Source organism: Triturus cristatus, chromosome 11 (assembly GCF_964204655.1).
Source record: "Triturus cristatus chromosome 11, aTriCri1.1, whole genome shotgun sequence".
In the NCBI taxonomy this organism is placed as follows: domain Eukaryota; kingdom Metazoa; phylum Chordata; class Amphibia; order Caudata; family Salamandridae; genus Triturus; species Triturus cristatus.
In genome coordinates, this window is record NC_140594.1 from 1,146,766,964 (window position 1) to 1,146,793,812 (window position 26,849).

At 40.4% G+C, this 26,849-nt stretch overlaps 1 protein-coding gene across 1 annotated transcript; it reads left to right on the forward strand.

The window, feature by feature from the left end:
- Window positions 1–148: 148 nt before the first annotated feature.
- LOC146788607 (uncharacterized) lies at window positions 149–25,346 on the forward strand. The gene is made up of 11 exons (XM_085633178.1): window positions 149–164; window positions 8,975–9,298; window positions 10,309–10,632; window positions 12,420–12,743; window positions 14,532–14,855; window positions 16,644–16,967; window positions 18,756–19,079; window positions 20,867–21,190; window positions 22,980–23,303; window positions 25,094–25,253; window positions 25,325–25,346. The coding sequence occupies exons 1-11, from the start codon at window positions 149–151 to the stop codon at window positions 25,344–25,346; spliced, it is 2,790 nt and encodes a 929-aa protein (XP_085489304.1).
- The last annotated feature ends 1,503 nt before the right edge of the window (window positions 25,347–26,849 follow it).

Genomic DNA, 26,849 nt, shown 5'->3' on the forward strand with positions numbered 1-26,849 from the left:
GATGTTTCATAAGCGTCTCCATCTTCTTCTAGTTCTGGTTCTGCTAGGGTATCAAAAACTTTCGTCCCATGGGTACCCAGATTGTGAAGTAGTATGTGTTGTTTTCTTAAGGCACTGAATTTTCCCCCCCAATGGCGATCAGGTTATAATGACGCCTGGGACAGGTAGGTGAAGTTCAAGTACTCTTTTAATAACGGCGTCCACTATGGAACCTCTAACACGTCTCACTGCAAGCTCAGTGACTCCCAACTCTGCCAGTCAGGCTGCCTTGTCAACATTCTAAGGCAGCCTCTGGATTAACTGTAGGAACATTCCAAGAGGTGGAAAAGGGAGGGGGTGAGAGAGGGAGCGGAAGAGACCATAGGAACGAGGTGGCATGTTATAAGGGAGATGAAGTAACTTAAGGGAATTATAACAAAAATGTTGTGCAGATAAATATTTTTATTGATTTCAAAAGAATTTTATTATTTTAAAAGCGCAAATATGAAGCATAAGATACAAGCCAAAGTGATACAATTGATATCGGACAATAAGGTAATAGATACATTAATGTAGAATTAATAAATAGGAGAGCAACTCATTGTCATACATTAATTTACAGACATCCGATAAATAAATTACTTAAGAAGGGAAGACCCAAAATGATAACTGGCAAAGATATATATCAAAAGTATCACCCACAGATGGCAAATTAGGGAGAAGAGGAAAGAGAAGAAAGGAAAAAAGAAAAGACGGAAAGAATAAGAAAGAGAGGAGGAAAGAAAAAGAGAGACAGAGAGAAGAAAAGAAAGAGGAGAGGATTTCCAGAGGAATCACCCAACACACAGGACAACACTAACCAGACAAATCAAAGGGATATTGCTCCACCAACCCTTCAGATGCCAACTCCATGTACGAGTCTAAGGCTTTCCAAACACCAGAGGAAATAGAAGGAGAGAGATGAGCATGGTCCACTGACGTATGAGCACTTCGTAGAAAGGAAACCCAAGCCCACCACGTATGGTAAGAGACGGACGAAAAAGATTTCCACTCCATGAGAATTACTTTGACTGCAATAGTTAACAAGAGGTCCAACAACTGTAACTCCATGGGATCTAAGGGCAAAGGGACTGGGGCCGCCAACGGACCCAAAAGAACTAATGGAAAAGACAGGTGGAATTTGATGTTAAAGATGAGCATGAGGTGTTTGTGAACTAAATCCCAGAAGGGGTGGAGAAGGGAACAATCAAGGAACATATGTTGAAAATCGCCTGGTAGAAGCCCACAGCTCCAGCACAAGTTGTCTTCTTTGAGATTGAGTGAATATAGACGAATGGGAGTCCAATGAAGAAGATTAATAGAGAAAAATTTAGACTGTGTTAGAGAAGGGGCAATTTTGTTACGAAGAGACAATTTACCAATATCTTGCCAGGTATCAGAAGAGATATGAGCAGTGACACTATGATCAAAATGATGTATCCATTTTTGTTGTGTGACAGTTTGAGAAGGGAGTGTAGAGGACGATAAAAATTTGTAAATCCGCGACGCAACATGACCAGATCTGATCCAAAGCTGAAAGAGCGTAATCATAGGGGAAGAAGGATGAAGGTGGACTTTAGCAAGTGCAACCTTAATCTTAAGAAAAGTATAAAAATCCAAATTATATAGAGAGAATTGTTGAGCAAGGGATGAGAAAGGGGAAGGAGCATTGTTGGAATCATAGAGATGCTTGACAAGTGAGACACCTTTCCCAGCCCAGTAAGACATCAACTCAGAGTCAATATTAATTTTGATTTTAGAATTACGCCAAATAGACGACCACGTAGTTTTATGTAATGGAATCGCTACTCTCTTATCCACCTTACGAACCGCAGCAATAGTGTCTAAAATAATAGAGCGAGAGAATGGAATAGAAAGGGTGTTTGTAGTTAAAAACGATGCAGTCGGCAGTGGGGAGGCCAATTCCTGTTCTATTGTCAACCAAGCTGGAACATGAATACCTGGAGAAGAAAACCAAAGGGCACCCTGGGACGCAAGAAAAGCAGTTTGATACTTCCCCCAATCAGGAAAATTACAGCCTCCCATATCATAAGATTTCCGTAAAAATTTATAAGCCATCCTAGCCCTTCTATCATTCCATAAAAATTTAGAAGTAAGCAAATCAAGATCATGAAAGAAGGAATCAGAAAGCCTTACTGGAAGCATAGAGGAAACAAAATTAATAATAGGAGTGATCATCATTTTAAGAGTCTGCATACGGCCCCACCAAGAAATATGTTTCGGAGACCAATTTTCTAAGAGACGTCTCACCTTAAGAATAGTTTGGGCTTCGTTATAAGTAGCCGTAGCATATAGGGTGGAACAAAAGAAGATGCCCAGATATTTTAGCTGTTTAGATTGCCATTTAAAGCCAACCGAACCCATATGAGAGGAGAAGCAGTAAGCATTTAAAGGAAACATCTCCGTCTTATCTTTGTTCAGAGTATAACCTGAAACTTTTGAAAAACGAGCAATCGTATCCGAAATAGCAGGGATGGCCAGTTCAATATCATCAGAAAAAATGAGAACATCATCTGCATATGCAGCTGTTTTTAACTGATGAGACCCAAAAGAGAAACCCTTAATATCTGGATGCGAGTCAATCATTCTAAGGAGAGGATCAATGGACAACAAAAATAAGAGAGGGGACAAAGGACACCCTTGTCTAGTGCCCTGACAAAGGTTAAAAAAAGAAGACGTAGCTCCATTCACCCGTATATTAGCCCTAGGTCGGGAATAAAGAGACATAACCATACGAATAAAGGAATCCCCAAGATTATGTGCACATAGAACAGCTCTTAGAAAAGGCCAAGATACCTTATCAAAGGCCTTTTCAGCGTCAAGGGCCAAGGCCGCCGCCGGAAGATTAGATCGCTTAGCGGCCCCAAGAATATGACAAAAAGTACGAATATTATCCCGTGCAAGTCGTCCTTTTACGAAACCTGTTTGGGAGGGATGAACCAATTGAGGAATAAAGGACTCTAAGCGTTTAGCTAAAATTTTAGCAAAGATCTTGGCTTCCATGTTAAGAAGGGAAATGGGACGGAAATTTTTGGGATCTGCGTGATCCTTCCCTTCTTTGGGGATAACTACAATAGTAGCATCAGCCGCGGAACCAGACACAGAACCATCCTTAATAAAAGCATCAAAAACGGATTGGAGTTTCGGGACAAGCACGGGAATAAAGGTTTTATAAAACGCAATAGGATATCCATCAGGACCAGGAGCTTTACCAGACCGAGTAGCTTTAATCGCGGAAATGATTTCATCAGAAGTAATCGGGCAATTTAATGATTGATTATCTTCCTCCGAAACGACTTTCAAAGGAACCGACTTCAAGAACTCCTGACATTGTTCAAAAGAAGCTTGGGCCGAAGGGGTATATAAATTATTATAGAAATCACGGAAAACCTCAAGGATTTCTGCAGTTTGAAATTTTTTCATACCAGACTGGTCCGTAATAGAAGAAATTTGGAAGGTATTACAAGAAGATTCCTGGAACTTTAAAGTGGCTGCAAGAATCTTGCCCGCACGATTTTTTAACAGCAATCTCTTAGATTTCTGAGCCTGCAGGCCAATATGAGCTCTCTTAGTGACTATAGTATTGTATGAATACTTTAAGTTCTTAATAGACTGGAGGCAGGTCTTGTCCTGAGAGTGACGAAAAAGGGATTCCTGCCGTTTGATCTCATCTGCTAGGTCCGTGAGTTCCTTCTTAATGGCTGCATTCCTCCCTGACATACACTTAATGACCTGACCCCGGAAAGTACACTTAAAAGAGTCCCAGAGAACAACAGGGGAACTGACTGACCCAACATTCTCAGTAAAAAAAGTCTCAATGTCATTGGAAAACTCTCGCACCAAGGACTCATCATGTAAAATTTCTGTGTTGAGTCTCCACGAACGAGCTCGTGCCCTAGGGACAAAGGACGTAAGAGTAAATGTCACTGCGGCGTGATCGGAAACTAAAATGGGGTGAATAAGCGGGGAGGAAGAAAATTGAACCAGAGAAGAGTGAACCAAAAGATAATCAATGCGTGAAAAGGACGAATGAGGGGAAGAAAAAAAGGAAAAGTCACTACCAGTGGGATTATGAAGACGCCACACATCCTGAAGATGGGTAAGAGAGCACATATTAGTCATTTGTTTGTGGGCTTTAGGGGGACGAAAGTTAAAGGCAGAATGCCTATCCAGGATGAGGTCCATTGGCAAGTTAAAATCACCACCTACAATAAGATTGCCAGAGTGAGGGGTATCTTCGAGCTTTTTGGCGATCGCAATCCAAAAGGATGGGTCATCCTTGTTGGGGGCATAAATATTCATGACAAATAAGACCGCATTACCATTGGACACCTTAGATAGTAACCAACGTCCCTCTGTATCCTGTTCAGAGGAAACGATAGATAACCCAGAGTGTTTAGAAACTAAGGTAATTACCCCATTCCTTTTACCACAAGCATCCGAACAAGCAACATCAGAGACCCACTCTTTCTTCAGAAACAACGCCTCCTTGGCAGAGAGCTTTGTTTCCTGAAAAAGGACGAGATCCGAAGAAAGAGATTTACAATAGTCCAAAATCTTTGACCTTTTGACTGGATGATTTAACCCTTTAACATTAAGGGAGAGTATATTCATTCCAGACATAGAACCATTATCAGGAAAAAAAGATATTCCCTATGTGACAAATGGAGCGTAACAACCAGGAGAGCTAAGCAGCAGACCTCAACAGCCAACACAAAACAGGGTGAGACCAAAGAGGAAATCCGAAAAGAAAAAAGGAAAGAGGAGGAAAAAGAAAGCAAAGGAAAACAGAAAAAGAGAGAGAGAAGGGCCAATCCGGCAGGTCTGAAAAAGACCAAATTCATACAAGGGGGGACATGGGAAAAAGAGCGAGGGGCCAACAGGAGAAATAACAACAACAGCATAAAAAGCCCCAGAACAGTGCATAGTTGATTATACATTTTAAAGGAAAAACTATCTAAAAACTAAGAGCTGGAATCAATTATAGCTTAGAAAATAAGCGAAATGAGAGACTATAAAGGCAACATGTTTGACCAAATTAATATATGTATAACAATTAAAATGAATCATAGAGAGCGGTAAAAGCAGCAGAGAGAGAAAAAGGAAGCACGTTCAGGCAATAAGAGCTGATGGAAAGTGAACTAAAAGATAACATTACTATTAGGTAGAACCAGCCCAAAACGGACTCCATCAGGAGAAAGAGGACCATAATGCAGAGAAAAGAAGAAATACAATCTAAAGCATACTATATGATACAATATGAAACAATAGGTGAAACATACTAAAAACGGTATATAACCTCCTGTCAATATAGAAGTCCGTAAATCCCTATGGCAGCTAAATAAGAGAACTAATACTACATATAAATATGTAAAATCTATATACAAATTTATAGACAACTGGCCATGAGTAAATAAAGCCATATACACCAAAACTGGCAAAATAACTAGGCTTGCCTAAGTAGGTGGACATGTAGGCAAGAGAGGCATAGATCTATCAATTTACAAAGCATCTATAAAAAACTAGCCTACTCAAAAAAGACAATTAATAACACAATGTACTAAAATCACTCAATGAAAAAATCAATAAAGAAGGTATAACTAACAACTATATGAATGACCTATATTAACTCTAAATATAGTCATAAATAAATACCTAGTAAACAGATATAATTAAAACACCTAGACAAACCATACAGCAACACGTTAATAACGCAAATAAAAAGACAATGACCAACTCCAAAAAATACGAGATAACAGAAAACAACCATGAAGCAAAAAGACCGACCACAAAAGGATAGGATAACCAAAATTCACCACAAAAGTCGACGCACATACCAAAGACAAACAACGGGAAAGGAAAAGGACCAAGACCTAATACGTCGAGAAACAAACTGGGGAGGCAAGGATTAACAGGACGACACGCGACCAGGAGTGAAGGCAAGCCAACATGAGATGCTACGACAAAAAATTAAGGGGTTTATACAATAAAACTAACAACACTAAAGACCAAAACACCATAACGATAATAGGGGTGCACCAAGAGGCGACAGAAATACGTCAAAACCAATGGACAAAAAGACCACCACGCAGATCTAAAAGCAGCTAGACTAATAGATCTGACAAAGACAAAAAAACAATGGATTATGTATAGCCGCATCAGGTGCCAGAAGAACCAGGAACATGTGAAGCCCCCGTTTGAAGCTCCATCTGCAACTCCATTTGATTATCCAAAAACGAGGCCAAGTCCGCAGGTTCGTCGAAAATTCTGACACGACCTTTGAAAGTAATGCGGAATTTTGAGGGACCAGCAAAGGAGAAGGGGATCTTCATCTCAGACAAAAGCTTCCGAAGATTAAGGAAGCCCTTCCTCCTTATCACCGTGTCCCTGGCAAAGTCTTGAGAAATTGAGATACGATGACCATTCCAAGAGACAGCTCTAACCTTCCGCATATGGGCCAAAATCTGCTCTGTATGTTGATGACGCAGCGGTTTAAAAATTATCGCTCTTGGTTGCGTAGCAGACTTGGGGCGAAAGGAGGGGACACGGTGTGCCCGTTCCAGTTCAAAATCTTTATGAAAAGAAATTTGTAGTGTAGATGGAATCCATTGATAAAGAAACTCAATCATGGAAGATGCCTCTTTCTCAACATCCTCTGGAAGACCAAAAATTCGCAGATTAGATCTACGATTACGATCCTCTTGTTCAGTGAGGTCTTTCCTCAATGCTGCCATGGAACGCTCTATCTGCGTGAGAGATCTAGAATGCTTTTGCATGGTATCCTCTGCGCCACTAATCCGTGCTTCTGTACCTGAAACACGAAGGGAAAGGGCCTTGAAATCATTCCTGATAGCTAACACCTCCACCTGCAATAAATCTGTATTAGTCTTGGTAGACTGCGCAATTTCATAGACCTCATTAAGGCGCGTCAGGATGGACTCAAGAGTCGAATTAGTGTCTTTAGAAGCAGGCTCAGGTGTTGGGGAAACCTGTTTGGACCTCTTAAGAGATGCTTTAGATTCCTTAACGTCCTTAGCATTCGGTGAAGGGGCCATGTTCTCAGCCATAGGGCAAGCCACCTCAATAGGAACAAAATACCCCTCCTCAGCTTAGTGATAGCAAGAAATGCCAGGGGCTGCAAAACACTCAATGTGCAAGATGAAAAATGGACAGGAAGAGATAATGTACTTGCATCAAAAAACGCCGAACAGAGAATATGGCAGGCGAACCCAGTCAGAAAAACCACCTCACAAAAAAAACCATGTGCTGCAGGCGAAAGTAGGCCCTCACCGACTACGAAAATAGCCAAAATAAAGCTCAGAGCAAAAAAGCCTCACATAAGGAAGTGGCAGTGCGTCTGACGGATAATATGGTAGCAAAAACCTCAACAAGTTCACACAAGGGGCAGCACTGCAATAGGCGGCAGGAAAAAACAAAATAAACTCAATAAAGGTGAAAAAAAAACGTCACCAGCTCCTGTATGCCTCCACTCCTGACAGGATAATCCAGCAGCGTCGTCGTGTAGAAGCGCAAATAGAACTCCCTCACAGAAGAAACAAAATGGCGGCCGCTCGTGAAACATGAAGCGCAACCTTAGAATGCCAAAAAGTGAACTCTGGCCACTTTCCACCTCTAGAAAACTCCCTCGTAGGATACACGGCAGTTTCCCATGTAATATTCCATCTTCGGCGCTGAGCGGGGCAATCCTCAGCGTCGGCAAAGTCTCCGTCAGCCCTCGCTCTTCTCGGAGCTCAAGCGCGAACCGCCATCTCGCCGCGGCGCGCAAGCCACGCCCCCGTGCAGATAAATATTTGATGTTCCATGAAGACATTTTCGTGACAGCCTCGGCTTTGAATAAACATCTCTTGTGACTGGTTATCTAGTGTATAGCCGCCAAGCTGTGATGTGAGCTCCTCTGTTCAACCTCAAGATCAATCTGGCTGAGATGCTCTGAATGTGCTGAGATTTATCTATAGGTTAGCCAAGACGGTAAAGAGATAAGGATTTACACCAGTGTAAGTACCAAAGAACAAGCAGCTGAAAATCCATATTCCTAGGTCTAGATAGAACAACATGAATAATATCCCTTATGACAAGAAGCATGAACTTGCAGGTAGTGAACAACTGGTGTATTTGTGCAGTGAATGACAAATGGCATTAAAGGTGATTCCATGATTATGTTCAGATTATTAGGGGTTTGGCGTTCAGATCTGGCTGCCGCTAGCAACGGAGCCAGACCAATTATTTTTCAGAGACACTTCCCCAGTAGAAAGAAAGTATTTGTGCTGAGTATGTGTCCATCTTTCAGTTCAAGGCAGTCCTTTTCTGAACTCATAAGGGAAAACCTTTCTAGACTGATGGATGTGTAGGGCAGAGCAGACCAAGTTACATGATAGAAGGAGCTTCTGAAGGGCTCCTGGATGGCAAGACCCAGCACTCTGCCAGGAAAAGCTGAGAAACATGTGAGGTTCAGGGAATTGGAAATAATGTCCTATTTGTTTAAAATGATGTGATAGAGTGATGGTTACAGCACAACAGCAGATTTTTGGACATCCATACTGATCCAGCCAGTATGTATTCTAGGTTAGCAAACCCTTGTGCATCAATGTGCTGGTCACCAAATGTGGAAAGAAAGCACCATGTGTAGTCAATTTGTCAGCCATACTCCGAAGGTTGAAATGGAAATATTGATATCAAATCATTAGAGATTTAGGGCCAGGTGATATATAATATTGCCTAAAATTGCTGAATGTCCAAGGGCCTTAGTACTTTATACAGTGTGTTTTCCTCCATCTCAATATGTGCCTGGACATTCTCCACAATTTCCCCCTTATAACTAACATTATGAGGGAACTTAATGCAATTCGGATCTCATGGCATTTGTTTACAGTATATTAGGAATGTGTCCTCTAATTGTACATTCTTTCTTCAACAGCGATGTCATCAAGTACGCCAGAAATAAGACAAGACACATCACATTCAGAATCTGTGAGTGCAGACAAAACAACTGACAATACTAGTGCTACTGGACACACAACAATATCAATAAGTCCTAGCTCTGAATCGCTTCAGAGTGCTGAGAGCTCAACAAGCATGTTAACGGCAAGCAACTCCATCTCAACTCATATAACCAATGACACATCCACGGAGACAACTATTGGTCCAGTCCCATCTACAGGGTCAGTTGCAACAAGAATGATATCTAGCACAACAGACACAACTTCATTAACACATACTTACGGGTATAATTCAACACCTGGTAAGTGCAAACTGTTGTGTTCCTTTTACATTGAGTAACAAATATTAGTGGGAGAATCAGACCTATGATACTTTGGTAAACTTTAGGGATGAATAGGGGAGGATGACAGTTGTAGGGAAGTAGATCAGAAAAGTCATAGGAATTAAACTTGGCATGCTGCACGTTTAAGTTGTGCATGTGAACTATAAATGATGAGTAATTGAGTATCAAAGCATGTCAGGTATAACTGGCATTAGTATCCCGAGCCTAAAACACAGTTTCCAGGGAGAGGGCATGAAAAATGCATTAAAATCACCAGACAAGTATAACAGTGCAATTGTTTGAAAATGACAACTACTAAATCTAATTTGTGTTGTATTTTCAATATTTTGCATTTGTGAAGCACGCAAATCTTCAAAAGGGTGATCTGGTTTTTGGCTAGATGATGCTACTCTAGAGAAAGAGAAATGAAGGCCTTAATGAATAGGTAACTTAAATGAGGGCGTTTTAAACGTTTGTTGGAACTGTGAAGGTCATTTTGGGAAGCAGGAGGAGTGGCAAGTAATTTCAAGCTTTGGTAGTGACTACCGAAACGGATGTACCAACGAGCTGAGCTAGGTGAAAGCTTGGAACAATCAGAGAGCTATCAGGAGTTGTGCATACAAAACGTTGTGCAGATAAATATTTGATGTTCCATGAAGACATTTTCGTGACACCAAATGTGGAAAGAAAGCACCATGTGTAGTCAATTCGTCAGCCATACTCCGAAGGTTGAAATGGAAATATTGATATCAAATCATTAGAGATTTAGGGCCAGGTGATATATAATATTGCATAAAATTGCTGAATGTCCAAGGGCCCTAGTACTTTATACAGTGTGTTTTCCTCCATCTCAAAATGTGCCTGGACACTCTCCACAATTTCCCCCTTAATTAACATTATTAGGGAACTTAATGCAATTTGGATCTCATGGCATTTGTTTACAGTATATTAGGAATGTGTCCTCTAATTGTACATTCTTTCTTCAACAGCGATGTCTTCAAGTATACCAGAAATAACGCAAGACACGTCACATTCAGAATCTGTGAGCACAGACAAAACAACTGACAATACTAGTGCTGCTGGACACACAACAATATCAAAAAGTCCTGGCTCTGAATCGCTTCAGAGTGCTGAGAGCTCAACAAGCATGTTAACGGCAAGCAACTCCATCTCAACTCATATAACCAATGACACATCCACGGAGACAACTATTGGTCCAGTCCCATCTACGGGGTCAGTTGAAACAAGAATGATATCTAGCACAACAGACACAACTTCATTAACACATACTTACGGGTATAATTCAACACCTGGTAAGTGCAAACTGTTGTGTTCCTTTTACATTGTGTAACAAATATTAGTGGGAGAATTTCAGACCTATGATACTTTGGTAAACTTGAGGGATGAATAGGGGAGGATGACAGGTGTGGGGAAGTAGATCAGCAAAGTCATAGGAATTAAACTTGGCATGCTGCACGTTTAAGTTGTGCCTGTGAACTATAAATGATGAGTAATTGAGTATAAAAGCATGTCAGGTATAACTGGCATTAGTATCCTGAGCCTAAAACACAGTTTCCAGGGAGAGGGCATGAAAAATGCATTAAAATCACCAGACAAGTATAACATGGCAATTGTTTGAAAATGACAACTACTAAATCTAATTTGTGTTGTATTTTCAATATTTTGCATTTGTGAAGCACGCAAATCTTCAAAAGGGTGATCTGGTTTTTGGCTAGATGATGCTACTCTAGAGAAAGAGAAATGGAGGCCTTAATGAATAGGTAACTTAAATGAGGGCGTTTTAAACGTTTGTTGGAACTGTGAAGGTCACTTTGGGAAGCAGGAGGAGTGGCAAGTAATATCAAGCTTTGGTAGTGACTACCGAAACGGATGTACCAACCAGCTGAGCTAGGTGAAAGCTTGGAACAATCAGAGAGCTATCAGGAGTTGTGCATACAAAACGTTGTGCAGATAAATATTTGATGTTCCATGAAGACATTTTCGTGACAGCCTCGGCTTTGAATAAACATCTTTTGTGACTGGATATCTTGTGTTTAGCCGCCAAGCTGTGATGTGAGCTCCTCTGTTCAAACTCAAGATCAATCTGGCTGAGAGGCTCTGAATGTTGCGAGATTTATCTATAGGTTAACCAAGACGGTAAAGAGATAAGGATTTACACCAGTGTAAGTGCCAAAGAACAAGCAACTGAAAATCCATATTCCTAGGTCTAGCTAGAACAACATGGATAATATTCCTTATGCAAGAAGCATGAAGAAGCAGGTAGTGAACAACTGGTGTATTTGTGCAGTGAATGACGAATGGCATTAAAGGTGATTCCATGATTATGTTCAGATTATTAGGGGTTTGATGTTCAGATCTGGCTGCCGCTAGCAACGGAGCCGGACCAATTATTCTTCAGAGACACTTCCCCAGTAGAAGGAAAGTATTTGTGCTGAGTATGTGTCCATCTTTCAGTTCAAGGCAGTCCTTTTCTGAACCCACATGGCAAAACCTTTCTAGACTGATGGATGTGTAGGGCAGAGCAGACCAGGTTGCATGATAGAAGGAGCTTCTGAAGGGCTCCTGGATGGCAAGACTCAGCACTCTGTCAGGAAAAGCTGAGAAACATGTGAGATTCAAGGAGTTGGAAATAATGTCCTATTTGTTTAAAATGATGTGATAGAGGGATGGTTACAGCACAACAGCAGATGTTTGGACATCCATACTGATCCAGGCAGTATGTATTCTACGTTAGCAAACCCTTGTGCATCAATGTGCTGGTCACCAAATGTGGAAAGAAAGCACCATGTGTAGTCAATTTGTCAGCCATACTCCGGAGGTTGAAATGGAAATATTGATTTCAAATCATTAGAGATTTAGGGCCAGGTGATATATAATATTGCCTAAAATTGCTGAATGTTCAAGTGCCCAAGTACTTTATACACTGTGTTTTCCTCCATCTCAACATGTGCCTGGACACTCTCCACAATTTCCCCCTTAATTAACATTATTAGGGAACTTAATGCAATTCGGATGTCATGGCATTTGTTTACAGTATATTAGGAAAGTGTCCTCTAATTGTACATTCTTTCTTCAACAGCGATGTCATCAAGTACACCAGAAATAACACAAGACACGTCACATTCAGAATCTGTGAGAACAGACAAAACAACTGACAATACTAGTGCTACTGGACACACAACAATATCATTAAGTCCTAGCTCTGAATCGCTTCAGAGTGCTGAGAGCTCAACAAGCATGTTAACGGCAAGCAACTCCATCTCAACTCATATAACCAATGACACATCCATGGAGGCATCTATTGGTCCAGTCCCATCTACAGGGTCAGTTGCAACAAGAATGATATCTAGCACAACAGACACAACTTCATTAACACATACTTACGGGTATATTTCAACACCTGGTAAGTGCAAACTGTTGTGTTCCTTTTGCATTGAGTAACAAATATTAGTGGGAGAATTTCAGACCTATGATACTTTGGTAAACTTGAGGGATGAATAGGGGAGGATGATAGTTGTGGGGAAGTAGATCAGCAAAGTCATAGGAATTAAACTTGGCATGCTGCACGTTTAATTTGTGCATGTGAACTATAAATGATGTGTAATTGAGTATAAAAGCATGTCAGGTATAACTGGCATTAGTATCCCGAGCCTAAAACGCAGTTTCCAGGGAGATCGCATGTCAAATGCATTAAAATCACCAGACAAGTATAACATGGCAATTGTTTGAAAATGACAACTACTAAAGCTAATTTCTGTTGTATTTTTAATATTTTGCATTTGTGAAGCACGCAAATTTTCAAAAAGGTGATCTGGTTTTTGACTAGATGATGCTACTCTAGAGAAAGAGAAATGAAGGCCTTAATGAATAGGTAACTTAAATGAGGGCGTTTTAAACGTTTGTTGGAACTGTGAAGGTCATTTTGGGAAGCAGGAGGAGTGGCAAGTAATTTCAAGCTTTGGTAGTGACTACCGAAACGGATGTACCAGCCAGCTGAGATAGGTGAAAGCTCGGAACAATCAGAGAGCTATCAGGAGTTGTGCATACAAAACGTTGTGCAGATAAATATTTGATGTTCCATGAAGACATTTTCGTGACAGCCTCGGCTTTGAATAAACATCTCTTGTGACAGGGTATCTTGTGTTTAGCTGCCAAGCTGTGATGTGAGCTCCTCGCTTCAAACTCAAGATCAATCTGGCTGAGATGCTCTGAATGTGCTGAGATTTATCTATAGGTTAACCAAGACGGTAAAGAGATAAGGATTTATACCAGTGTAAGTGCCAAAGAAATGGCAACTGAAAATCCATATTCTTAGGTCTAGCTAGAACAACATGAATAATATTCCTTATGACAAGAAGCATGAAGAAGCAGGTAGTGAACAACTGGTGTATTTGTGCAGGGAATGACAAATGGCATTAAAGGTGATTCCATGATTATGTTCAGATTATTAGGGGTTTGGCGTTCAGACCTGGCTGCCGCTAGCAACGGATCCAGACCAATTATTCTTCAGAGACACTTCTCCAGTAGAAAGAAAGTATTTGTGCTGAGTATGTGTCCATCTTTCAGTTCAAGACAGTCCTTTTCTGAACTCACATGGCTAAACCTTTCTAGACTGATGGATATGTAGGGCAGAGCAGACCAGTTTACATGCTAGAAGGAGCTTCTGAAAGGCTCCTGGGTGGCAAGACTCAGTACTCTGCCAGAAAAAGCTGAGAAACATGTGAGGTTCAGAGAGTTGGAAATAATGTCCTATTTGTTTAAAATGATGTGATAGAGTGATGGTTACAGCACAACAGCAGATGTTTGGACATCCATACTGATCCAGGCAGTATGTATTCTACGTTAGCAAACCCTTGTGCATCAATGTGCTGGTCACCAAATGTGGAAAGAAAGCACCATGTGTAGTCAATTTGTCAGCCATACTCCGAAGGTTGAAATGGAAATATTGATATCAAATCATTAGAGATTTAGGGCCAGGTGATATATAATATTGCATAAAATTGCTGAATGTCCAAGGGCCCTAGTACTTTATACAGTGTGTTTTCCTCCATCTCAACATGTGCCTGGACACTCTCCACAATTTCCCCCTTAATTAACATTATTAGGGAACTTAATGCAATTCGGATCTCATGGCATTTGTTTACAGTATATTAGGAATGTGTCCTCTAATTGTACATTCTTTCTTCAACAGCGATGTCTTCAGGTATACCAGAAATAACGCAAGACACGTCACATTCAGAATCTGTGAGCACAGACAAAACAACTGACAATACTAGTGCTGCTGGACACACAACAATATCAAAAAGTCCTGGCTCTGAATCGCTTCAGAGTGCTGAGAGCTCAACAAGCATGTTAACGGCAAGCAACTCCATCTCAACTCATATAACCAATGACACATCCACGGAGACAACTATTGGTCCAGTCCCATCTACGGGGTCAGTTGAAACAAGAATGATATCTAGCACAACAGACACAACTTCATTAACACATACTTACGGGTATAATTCAACACCTGGTAAGTGTAAACTGTTGTGTTCCTTTTACATTGTGTAACAAATATTAGTGGGAGAATTTCAGACTTATAATACTTTGGTAAACTTGAGGGGTGAATAGGGGAGGATGACAGTTGTGGGGAAGTAGATCAGCAAAGTCATAGGAATTAAACTTGGCATGCTGCACGTTTAAGTTGTGCCTGTGAACTATAAATGATGAGTAATTGAGTGTAAAAGCATGTCAGGTATAACTGGCATAAGTATCCTGAGCCTAAAACACAGTTTCCAGGGAGAGGGCATGAAAAATGCATTAAAATCACCAGACAAGTATAGCATGGCAATTGTTTGAAAATGACAACTACTAAATCTAATTTGTGTTGTATTTTCAATATTTTTCATTTGTGAAGCACGCAAATTTTCAAAAAGGTGATCTTGTTTTTGACTAGATGATGCTACTCTAGAGAAAGAGAAATGGAGGCCTTAATGAATAGGTAACTTAAATGAGGGCGTTTTAAACGTTTGTTGGAACTGTGAAGGTCACTTTGGGAAGCAGGAGGAGTGGCAAGTAATTTCAAGCTTTGGTAGTGACTACCGAAACGGATGTACCAACCAGCTGAGCTAGGTGAAAGCTTGGAACAATCAGAGAGCTATCAGGAGTTGTGCATACAAAACGTTGTGCAGATAAATATTTGATGTTCCATGAAGACATTTTCGTGACAGCCTCGGCTTTAAATAAACATCTCTTGTGACTGGGTATCTTGTGTATAGCCGCCAAGCTGTGATGTGAGCTCCTCTGTTCAAACTCAAGATCAATCTGGCTGAGAGGCTCTGAATGTTGCGAGATTTATCTATAGGTTAACTAAGACGGTAAAGAGATAAGGATTTACACCAGTGTAAGTGCCAAAGAACAAGCAACTGAAAATCCATATTCCTAGGTCTAGCTAGAACAACATGGATAATATTCCTTATGACAAGAAGCATGAAGTAGCAGGTAGTGAACAACTGGTGTATTTGTGCAGTGAATGACAAATGGCATTAAAGGTGATTCCATGATTATGTTCAGATTATTAGGGGTTTGACGTTCAGACCTGGCTGCCGCTAGCAACGGATCCAGACCAATTATTCTTCAGAGACACTTCCCCAGTAGAAAGAAAGTATTTGTGCTGAGTATGTGTCCATCTTTCAGTTCAAGGCAGTCCTTTTCTGAACTCACATGGCAAAACCTTTCTAGACTGATGGATGTGTAGGGCAGAGCAGACCAGGTTACATGATAGAAGGAGCTTCTGAAGGGCTCCTGGATGGCAAGACCCAGCACTCTGTCAGGAAAAGCTGAGAAACATGTGAGGTTCAGGGAGTTGGAAATAATGTCCTATTTGTTTAAAATGATGTGATAGAGTGATGGTTACAGCACAACAGCAGATGTTTGGACATCCATACTGATCCAGGCAGTATGTATTCTACGTTAGCAAACCCTTGTGCATCAATGTGCTGGTCACCAAATGTGGAAAGAAAGCACCATGTGTAGTCAATTTGTCAGCCATACTCCGGAGGTTGAAATGGAAATATTGATTTCAAATCATTAGAGATTTAGGGCCAGGTGATATATAATATTGCCTAAAATTGCTGAATGTTCAAGTGCCCAAGTACTTTATACACTGTGTTTTCCTCCATCTCAACATGTGCCTGGACACTCTCCACAATTTCCCCCTTAAATAACATTATTAGGGAACTTAATGCAATTCGGATCTCATGGCATTTGTTTACAGTATATTAGGAAAGTGTCCTCTAATTGTACATTCTTTCTTCAACAGCGATGTCATCAAGTACACCAGAAATAACACAAGACACGTCACATTCAGAATCTGTGAGAACAGACAAAACAACTGACAATACTAGTGCTACTGGACACACAACAATATCATTAAGTCCTAGCTCTGAATCGCTTCAGAGTGCTGAGAGCTCAACAACCATGTTAACGGCAAGCAACTCCATCTCAACTCATATAACCAATGACACATCCATGGAGACATCTATTGGTCCAGTCCCATCTACAGGGTCAGTTGCAACAAGAATGATATCTAGCACAACAGACACAACTTCATTAACACATACTTACGGGTATATTTCAACACCTGGTAAGTGCAAACTGTTGTGTTCCTTTTGCATTGAGTAACAAATATTAGTGGGAGAATTTCAGACCTATGATACTTTGGTAAACTTGAGGGATGAATAGGGGAGGATGACAGTTGTGGGGAAGTAGATCAGCAAAGTCATAGGAATTAAACTTGGCATGCTGCACGTTTAATTTGTGCATGTGAACTATAAATGATGTGTAATTGAGTATAAAAGCATGTCAGGTATAACTGGCATTAGTATCCCGAGCCTAAAACGCAGTTTCCAGGGAGATCGCATGTCAAATGCATTAAAATCACCAGACAAGTATAACATGGCAATTGTTTGAAAATGACAACTACTAAAGCTAATTTCTGTTGTATTTTTAATATTTTGCATTTGTGAAGCACGCAAATTTTCAAAAAGGTGATCTGGTTTTTGACTAGATGATGCTACTCTAGAGAAAGAGAAATGCAGGCCTTAATGAATAGGTAACTTAAATGAGGGCGTTTTGAACGTTTGTTGGAACTGTGAAGGTCATTTTGGGAAGCAGGAGGAGTGGCAAGTAATTTCAAGCTTTGGTAGTGACTACCGAAACGGATGTACCAGCCAGCTGAGATAGGTGAAAGCTCGGAACAATCAGAGAGCTATCAGGAGTTGTGCATACAAAACGTTGTGCAGATAAATATTTGATGTTCCATGAAGACATTTTCGTGACAGCCTCGGCTTTGAATAAACATCTCTTGTGACAGGGTATCTTGTGTTTAGCCGCCAAGCTGTGATGTGAGCTCCTCGCTTCAAACTCAAGATCAATCTGGCTGAGATGCTCTGAATGTGCTGAGATTTATTTATAGGTTAACTAAGACGGTAAAGAGATAAGGATTTACACCAGTGTAAGTGCCAAAGAAAAGGCAACTGAAGATCCATATTCCTAGGTCTAGCTAGAACAACATGAATAATATTCCTTATGACAAGAAGCATGAAGAAGCAGGTAGTGAACAACTGGTGTATTTGTGCAGCGAATGACAAATGGCATTAAAGGTGATTCCATGATTATGTTCAGATTATTAGGGGTTTGACGTTCAGATCTGGCTGCCACTAGCAACGGAGCCAGACCAAGTATTCTTCAGAGACACTTCTCCAGTAGAAAGAAAGTATTTGTGCTGAGTATGTGTCCATCTTTCAGTTCAAGGCAGTCCTTTTCTGAACTCACATGGCAAAACCTTTCTAGACTGATGGATGTGTAGGGCAGAGCAGACCAGGTTACATGATAGAAGGAGCTTCTGAAGGGCTCCTGGATGGCAAGACTCAGCACTCTGTCAGGAAAAGCTGAGAAACATGTGAGGTTCAGGGAGTTGGAAATAATGTCCTATTTGTTTAAAATGATGTGATAGAGTGATGGTTACAGCACAACAGCAGATGTTTGGACATCCATACTGATCCAGGCAGAATGTATTCTACGTTAGCAAACCCTTGTGCATCAATGTGCTGGTCACCAAATGTGGAAAGAAAGCACCATGTGTAGTCAATTTGTCAGCCATACTCCGGAGGTTGAAATGGAAATATTGATTTCAAATCATTAGAGATTTAGGGCCAGGTGATATATAATATTGCCTAAAATTGCTGAATGTTCAAGTGCCCAAGTACTTTATACACTGTGTTTTCCTCCATCTCAACATGTGCCTGGACACTCTCCACAATTTCCCCCTTAATTAACATTATTAGGGAACTTAATGCAATTCGGATGTCATGGCATTTGTTTACAGTATATTAGGAAAGTGTCCTCTAATTGTACATTCTTTCTTCAACAGCGATGTCATCAAGTACACCAGAAATAACACAAGACACGTCACATTCAGAATCTGTGAGCACAGACAAAACAACTGACAATACTAGTGCTGCTGGACACACAACAATATCAAAAAGTCCTGGCTCTGAATCGCTTCAGAGTGCTGAGAGCTCAACAAGCATGTTAACGGCAAGCAACTCCATCTCAACTCATATAACCAATGACACATCCACGGAGACAACTATTGGTCCAGTCCCATCTACGGGGTCAGTTGAAACAAGAATGATATCTAGCACAACAGACACAACTTCATTAACACATACTTACGGGTATAATTCAACACCTGGTAAGTGTAAACTGTTGTGTTCCTTTTACATTGTGTAACAAATATTAGTGGGAGAATTTCAGACTTATAATACTTTGGTAAACTTGAGGGATGAATAGGGGAGGATGACAGTTGTGGGGAAGTAGATCAGCAAAGTCATAGGAATTAAACTTGGCATGCTGCACGTTTAAGTTGTGCCTGTGAACTATAAATGATGAGTAATTGAGTATAAAAGCATGTCAGGTATAACTGGCATAAGTATCCTGAGCCTAAAACACAGTTTCCAGGGAGAGGGCATGAAAAATGCATTAAAATCACCAGACAAGTATAACATGGCAATTGTTTGAAAATGACAACTACTAAATCTAATTTGTGTTGTATTTTCAATATTTGTCACTTGTGAAGCACACAAATTTTCAAAAAGGTGATCTTGTTTTTGACTAGATGATGCTACTCTAGAGAAAGAGAAATGGAGGCCTTAATGAATAGGTAACTTAAATGAGGGAGTTTTAAACATTTGTTGGAACTGTGAAGGTCATTTTGGGAAGCAGGAGGAGTGGCAAGTAATTTCAAGGTTTGGTAGTGACTACCGAAACGGATGTACCAACCAGCTGAGCTAGGTGAAAGCTTGGAACAATCAGAGAGCTATCAGGAGTTGTGCATACAAAACATTGTGCAGATAAATATTTGATGTTCCATGAAGACATTTTCGTGACAGCCTCGGCTTTGAATAAACATCTCTTGTGACTGGGTATCTTGTGTATAGCCGCCAAGCTGTGATGTGAGCTCCTCTGTTCAAACTCAAGATCAATCTGGCTGAGAGGCTCTGAATGTTGCGAGATTTATCTATAGGTTAACCAAGACGGTAAAGAGATAAGTATTTATTCCAGTGTAAGTGCCAAAGAACAAGCAACTGAAAATCCATATTCTTAGGTCTAGCTAGAACAACATGAATAATATTCCTTATGACAAGAAGCATGAAGAAGCAGGTAGTGAACAACTGGTGTATTTGTGCAGTGAATGACGAATGGCATTAAAGGTGATTCCATGATTATGTTCAGATTATTAGGGGTTTGACATTCAGATCTGGCTGCCACTAGCAATGGAGCCAGACCAATTATTCTTCAGAGACACTTACCCAGTAGAAGAAAGTATTTGTGCTGAGTATGTGTCCATCTTTCAGTTCAAGGCAGTCCTTTTCTGAACTCACATGGCTAAACCTTTCTAGACTGATGGATATGTAGGGCAGAGCAGACCAGTTTACATGCTAGAAGGAGCTTCTGAAAGGCTCCTGGGTGGCAAGACTCAGTACTCTGCCAGAAAAAGCTGAGAAACATGTGAGGTTCAGAGAGTTGGAAATAATGTCCTATTTGTTTAAAATGATGTGATAGAGGGATGGTTACAGCACAACAGCAGATGTTTGGACATACATACTGATCCAGGCAGTATGTATTCTAGGTTAGCAAACCCTTGTGCATCAATGTGCTGGTCACCAAATGTGGAAAGAAAGCACCATGTGTAGTCAATTTGTCAGCCATACTCCGAAGGTTGAACTGGAAATATTGATATCAAATCATTAGAGATTTAGGGCAAGGTGATATATAACATTGCATAAAATTGCTGAATGTCCAAGGGCCCTAGTACTTTATACAGTGTGTTTTCCTCCATCTCAACATGTGCCTGGACACTCTCCACAATTTCCCACTTAATTAACATTATTAGGGAACTTAATGCAATTTGGATCTCATGGCATTTGTTTACAGTATATTAGGAATGTGTCCTCTAATTGTACATTCTTTCTTCAACAGCGATGTCTTCAAGTATACCAGAAATAACGCAAGACACGTCACATTCAGAATCTGTGAGCACAGACAAAACAACTGACAATACTAGTGCTGCTGGACACACAACAATATCAAAAAGTCCTGGCTCTGAATCGCTTCAGAGTGCTGAGAGCTCAACAAGCATGTTAACGGCAAGCAACTCCATCTCAACTCATATAACCAATGACACATCCACGGAGAGAACTATTGGTCCAGTCCCATCTACGGGGTCAGTTGAAACAAGAATGATATCTAGCACAACAGACACAACTTCATTAACACAAACTTACGGGTATAATTCAACACCTGGTAAGTGCAAACTGTTGTGTTCCTTTTACATTGTGTAACAAATATTAGTGGGAGAATTTCAGACCTATGATACTTTGGTAAACTTGAGGGATGAATAGGGGAGGATGACAGGTGTGGGGAAGTAGATCAGCAAAGTCATAGGAATTAAACTTGGCATGCTGCACGTTTAAGTTGTGCCTGTGAACTATAAATGATGAGTAATTGAGTATAAAAGCATGTCAGGTATAACTGGCATTAGTATCCTGAGCCTAAAACACAGTTTCCAGGGAGAGGGCATGAAAAATGCATTAAAATCACCAGACAAGTATAACATGGCAATTGTTTGAAAATGACAACTACTAAATCTAATTTGTGTTGTATTTTCAATATTTTTCACTTGTGAAGCACACAAATTTTCAAAAAGGTGATCTTGTTTTTGACTAGATGATGCTACTCTAGAGAAAGAGAAATGGAGGCCTTAATGAATAGGTAACTTAAATGAGGGCGTTTTAAACATTTGTTGGAACTGTGAAGGTCATTTTGGGAAGCAGGAGGAGTGGCAAGTAATTTCAAGCTTTGGTAGTGACTACCGAAACGGATGTACCAACCAGCTGAGCTAGGTGAAAGCTTGGAACAATCAGAGAGCTATCAGGAGTTGTGCATACAAAACATTGTGCAGATAAATATTTGATGTTCCATGAAGACATTTTCGTGACAGCCTCGGCTTTGAATAAACATCTTTTGTGACTGGATATCTTGTGTTTAGCCGCCAAGCTGTGATGTGAGCTCCTCTGTTCAAACTCAAGATCAATCTGGCTGAGAGGCTCTGAATGTTGCGAGATTTATCTATAGGTTAACCAAGACGGTAAAGAGATAAGTATTTATTCCAGTGTAAGTGCCAAAGAACAAGCAACTGAAAATCCATATTCTTAGGTCTAGCTAGAACAACATGAATAATATTCCTTATGACAAGAAGCATGAAGAAGCAGGTAGTGAACAACTGGTGTATTTGTGCAGTGAATGACGAATGGCATTAAAGGTGATTCCATGATTATGTTCAGATTATTAGGGGTTTGACATTCAGATCTGGCTGCCGCTAGCAACGGATCCAGACCAATTATTCTTCAGAGACACTTCTCCAGTAGAAAGAAAGTATTTGTGCTGAGTATGTGTCCATCTTTCAGTTCAAGGCAGTCCTTTTCTGAACTCACATGGCTAAACCTTTCTAGACTGATGGATATGTAGGGCAGAGCAGACCAGTTTACATGATAGAAGGACCTTCTGAAGGGCTCCTGGGTGGCAAGACCCAGCACTCTGCCAGTAAAAGCTGAGAAACATACGAGGTTCAGGGAGTTGGAAATAATGTCCTATTTGTTTAAAATGATGTGATAGAGGGATGGTTACAGCACAACAGCAGATGTTTGGACATCCATACTGATCCAGGCAGTATGTATTCTAAGTTAGCAAACCCTTGTGCATCAATGTGCTGGTCACCAAATGTGGAAAGAAAGCACCATGTGTAGACAATTTGTCATCCATACTCCGGAGGTTGAAATGGAAATATTGATATCAAATCATTAGAGATTTAGGGCCAGGTAATATATAATATTGCCTAAAATTGCTGAATGTCCAAGGGCCCTAGTACTTTATACAGTGCGTTTGCCCTCCATCTCAACATGTGCCTAGACACTCTCCACAATTTCCCCCTTAATTAATATTATTAGGGAACTTAATGCAATTCGGATCTCATGTCATTTGTTTACAGTATATTAGGAATGTGTCCTCTAATTGTACATTCTTTCTTCAACAGCGATGTCATCAACTACACCAGAAGTAATGCAAGACACGTCACATTCAGAATCTGTGAGCACAGACAAAAAAACTGAAAATACTAGTGCTACTGGACACACAACAATATCAATAAGTCCTGGCTCTGAATCGCTTCAGGGTGCTGAGAGTTCAACAACCATGTTAACGGCAAGCAACTCCATCTCAACTCATATAACCAATGACACATCCACAGAGACAACTATTGGTCCAGTCCCATCTACAGGGTCAGTTGCAACAAGAATGATATCTAGCACAACAGACACAACTTCATTAACACATACTTACGGGTATAATTCAACACCTGGTAAGTGCAAACTGTTGTGTTCCATTTGCATTGAGTAACAAATATTAGTGGCAGAATTTCAGACCTATGATACTTTGGTAAACTTGAGGGATGAATAGGGGAGGATGACAGTTGTGGGGAAGTAGATCAGCAAAGTCATAGGAATTAAACTTGGCATGCTACACGTTTAAGTTGTGCATGTGAACTATTAATGATGAGTAATTGAGTATAAAAGCATGTCAGGTATAACTGGCATTAGTATCCTGAGCCTAAAACACAGTTTCCAGGGAGAGGGCATGAAAAATGCATTACAATCACCAGACAAGTATAACATGGCAATTGTTTGAAAATGACAACTACTAAATCTAATTTGTGTTGTATTTTCAATATTTTTCATTTGTGAAGCACGCAAATTTTCAAAAAGGTGATCTTGTTTTTGACTAGATGATGCTACTCTAGAGAAAGAGAAATGGAGGCCTTAATGAATAGGTAACTTAAATGAGGGCGTTTTAAACATTTGTTGGAACTGTGAAGGTCACTTTGGGAAGCAGGAGGAGTGGCAAGTAATTTCAAGCTTTGGTAGTGACTACTGAAACGGATGTACCAACCAGCTGAGCTAGGTGAAAGCTTGGAACAATCAGAGAGCTATCAGGAGTTGTGCATACAAAACGTTATGCAGATAAATATTTGATGTTCCATGAAGACATTTTCGTGACAGCCTCGGCTTTGAATAAACATCTCTTGTGACTGGGTATCTTGTGTATAGCCGCCAAGCTGTGATGTGAGCTCCTCTGTTCAAACTCAAGATCAATCTGGCTGAGAGGCTCTGAATGTTGCGAGATTTATCTATAGGTTAACCAAGACGGTAAAGAGATAAGGATTTACACCAGTGTAAGTGCCAAAGAACAAGCAACTGAAAATCCATATTCCTAGGTCTAGCTAGAACAACATGAATAATATTCCTTATGACAAGAAGCATGAAGAAGCAGGTAGTGAACAACTGGTGTATTTGTGCAGTGAATGACAAATGGCATTAAAGGTGATTCCATGATTATGTTCAGATTATTAGGGGTTTGACATTCAGATCTGGCTGCCGCTAGCAACGGAGCCAGACCAATTATTCTTCAGAGACACTTCCCCAGTAGAAGGAAAGTATTTGTGCTGAGTATGTGTCCATCTTTCAGTTCAAGGCAGTCCTTTTCTGAACTCACATGGCTAAACCTTTCTAGACTGATGGATGTGTAGGGCAGAGCATTCCAGTTTACATGATAGAAGGACCTTCTGAAGGGCTCCTAGGTGGCAAGACCCAGCACTTTGCCAGTAAAAGCTGAGAAACATATGAGGTTCAGGGAGTTGGAAATAATGTCCTATTTGTTTAAAATGATGTGATAGAGTGATAGTTACAGCACAACAGCAGATGTTTGAACATCCATACTGATCCAGGCAGTATGTATTCTAAGTTAGCAAACCCTTGTGCATCAATGTGCTGGTCACCAAACTTGGAAAGAAAGCACCATGTGTAGTCAACTTGTCAGCCATACTCCGGAGGTTGATATGGAAATATTGACATCAAATCATTAGAGATTTAAGGCCAGGCGATATATAATATTGCCTAAAATTGATGAATGTCCAAGGGCCCTAGTACTTTATACAGTGTGTTTTCCTCCATCTCAACATGTGCCTGGACACTCTCCACAATGTCCCCCTTATAATTAGCATTATTAGGGAACTTAATGCAATTCGGATCTCATGGCATTTGTTTACAGTATATTAGGAATGTGTCCTCTAATTGTACATTCTTTCTTCAACAGCGATGTCTTCAAGTATACCAGAAATAACGCAAGACACGTCACATTCACAATCTGTGAGCACAGACAAAACAACTGACAATACTAGTGCTGCTGGACACACAACAATATCAAAAAGTCCTGGCTCTGAATCGCCTCAGAGTGCTGAGAGCTCAACAAGCATGTTAACAGCAAGCAACTACATCTCAAATCATATAACCAATGACACATCCACGGAGACAACTATTGGTCCAGTCCCATCTACGGGGTCAGTTGAAACAAGAATGATATCTAGCACAACAGACACAACTTCATTAACACATACTTACGGGTATAATTCAACACCTGGTAAGTGCAAACTGTTGTGTTCCTTTTACATTGTGTAACAAATATTAGTGGGAGAATTTCAGACCTATGATACTTTGGTAAACTTGAGGGATGAATAGGGGAGGATGACAGGTGTGGGGAAGTAGATCAGCAAAGTCATAGGAATTAAACTTGGCATGCTGCACGTTTAAGTTGTGCCTGTGAACTATAAATGATGAGTAATTGAGTATAAAAGCATGTCAGGTATAACTGGCATTAGTATCCTGAGCCTAAAACACAGTTTCCAGGGAGAGAGCATGAAAAATGCATTAAAATCACCAGACAAGTATAACATGGCAATTGTTTGAAAATGACAACTACTAAATCTAATTTGTGTTGTATTTTCAATATTTTTCATTTGTGAAGCACGCAAATTTTCAAAAAGGTGATCTTGTTTTTGACTAGATGATGCTACTCTAGAGAAAGAGAAATGGAGGCCTTAATGAATAGGTAACTTAAATGAGGGCGTTTTAAACATTTGTTGGAACTGTGAAGGTCACTTTGGGAAGCAGGAGGAGTGGCAAGTAATTTCAAGCTTTGGTAGTGACTACCGAAACGGATGTACCAGCCAGCTGAGCTGGTGAAAGCTCGGAACAATCAGAGAGCTATCAGGAGTTGTGCATACAAAACGTTATGCAGATAAATATTTGATGTTCCATGAAGACATTTTCGTGACAGCCTCGGCTTTGAATAAACATCTCTTGTGACTGGGTATCATGTGTATAGCCGCCAAGCTGTGATGTGAGCTCCTCTGTTCAACCTCAAGATCAATCTGGCTGAGATGCTCTGAATGTGCAGAGATTTATCTATAGGTTAACCAAGACGGTAAAGAGATAAGGATTTATACCAGTGTAAGTGCCAAAGAAAAGGCAACTGAAGATCCATATTCCTAGGTCTTGATAGAACAACATGAATAATATTCCTTATGACAAGAAGCATGAAGAAGCAGGTAGTGAACAACTGGTGTATTTGTGCAGGGAATGACAAATGGCATTAAAGGTGATTCCATGATTATGTTCAGATTATTAGGGGTTTGGTGTTCAGACCTGGCTGCCGCTAGCAACGGAGCCAGACCAATTATTCTTCAGAGACACTTCCCCAGTAGAAAGAAAGTATTTGTGCTGAGTATGTGTCCATCTTTCAGTTCAAGGCAGTCCTTTTCTGAACTCACATGGCTAAACCTTTCTAGACTGATGGATGTGTAGGGCAGAGCAGACCAGATTACATGCTAGAAGGAGCTTCTGAAAGGCTCCTGGGTGGCAAGACCCAGCACTCTGCCAGTAAAAGCTGAGAAACATACGAGGTTCAGAGAGTTGGAAATAATGTCCAATTTGTTTAAAATGATGTGATAGAGTGATGGTTACAGCACAACAGCAGATGTTTGGACATCCATACTGATCATGGCAGTATGTAT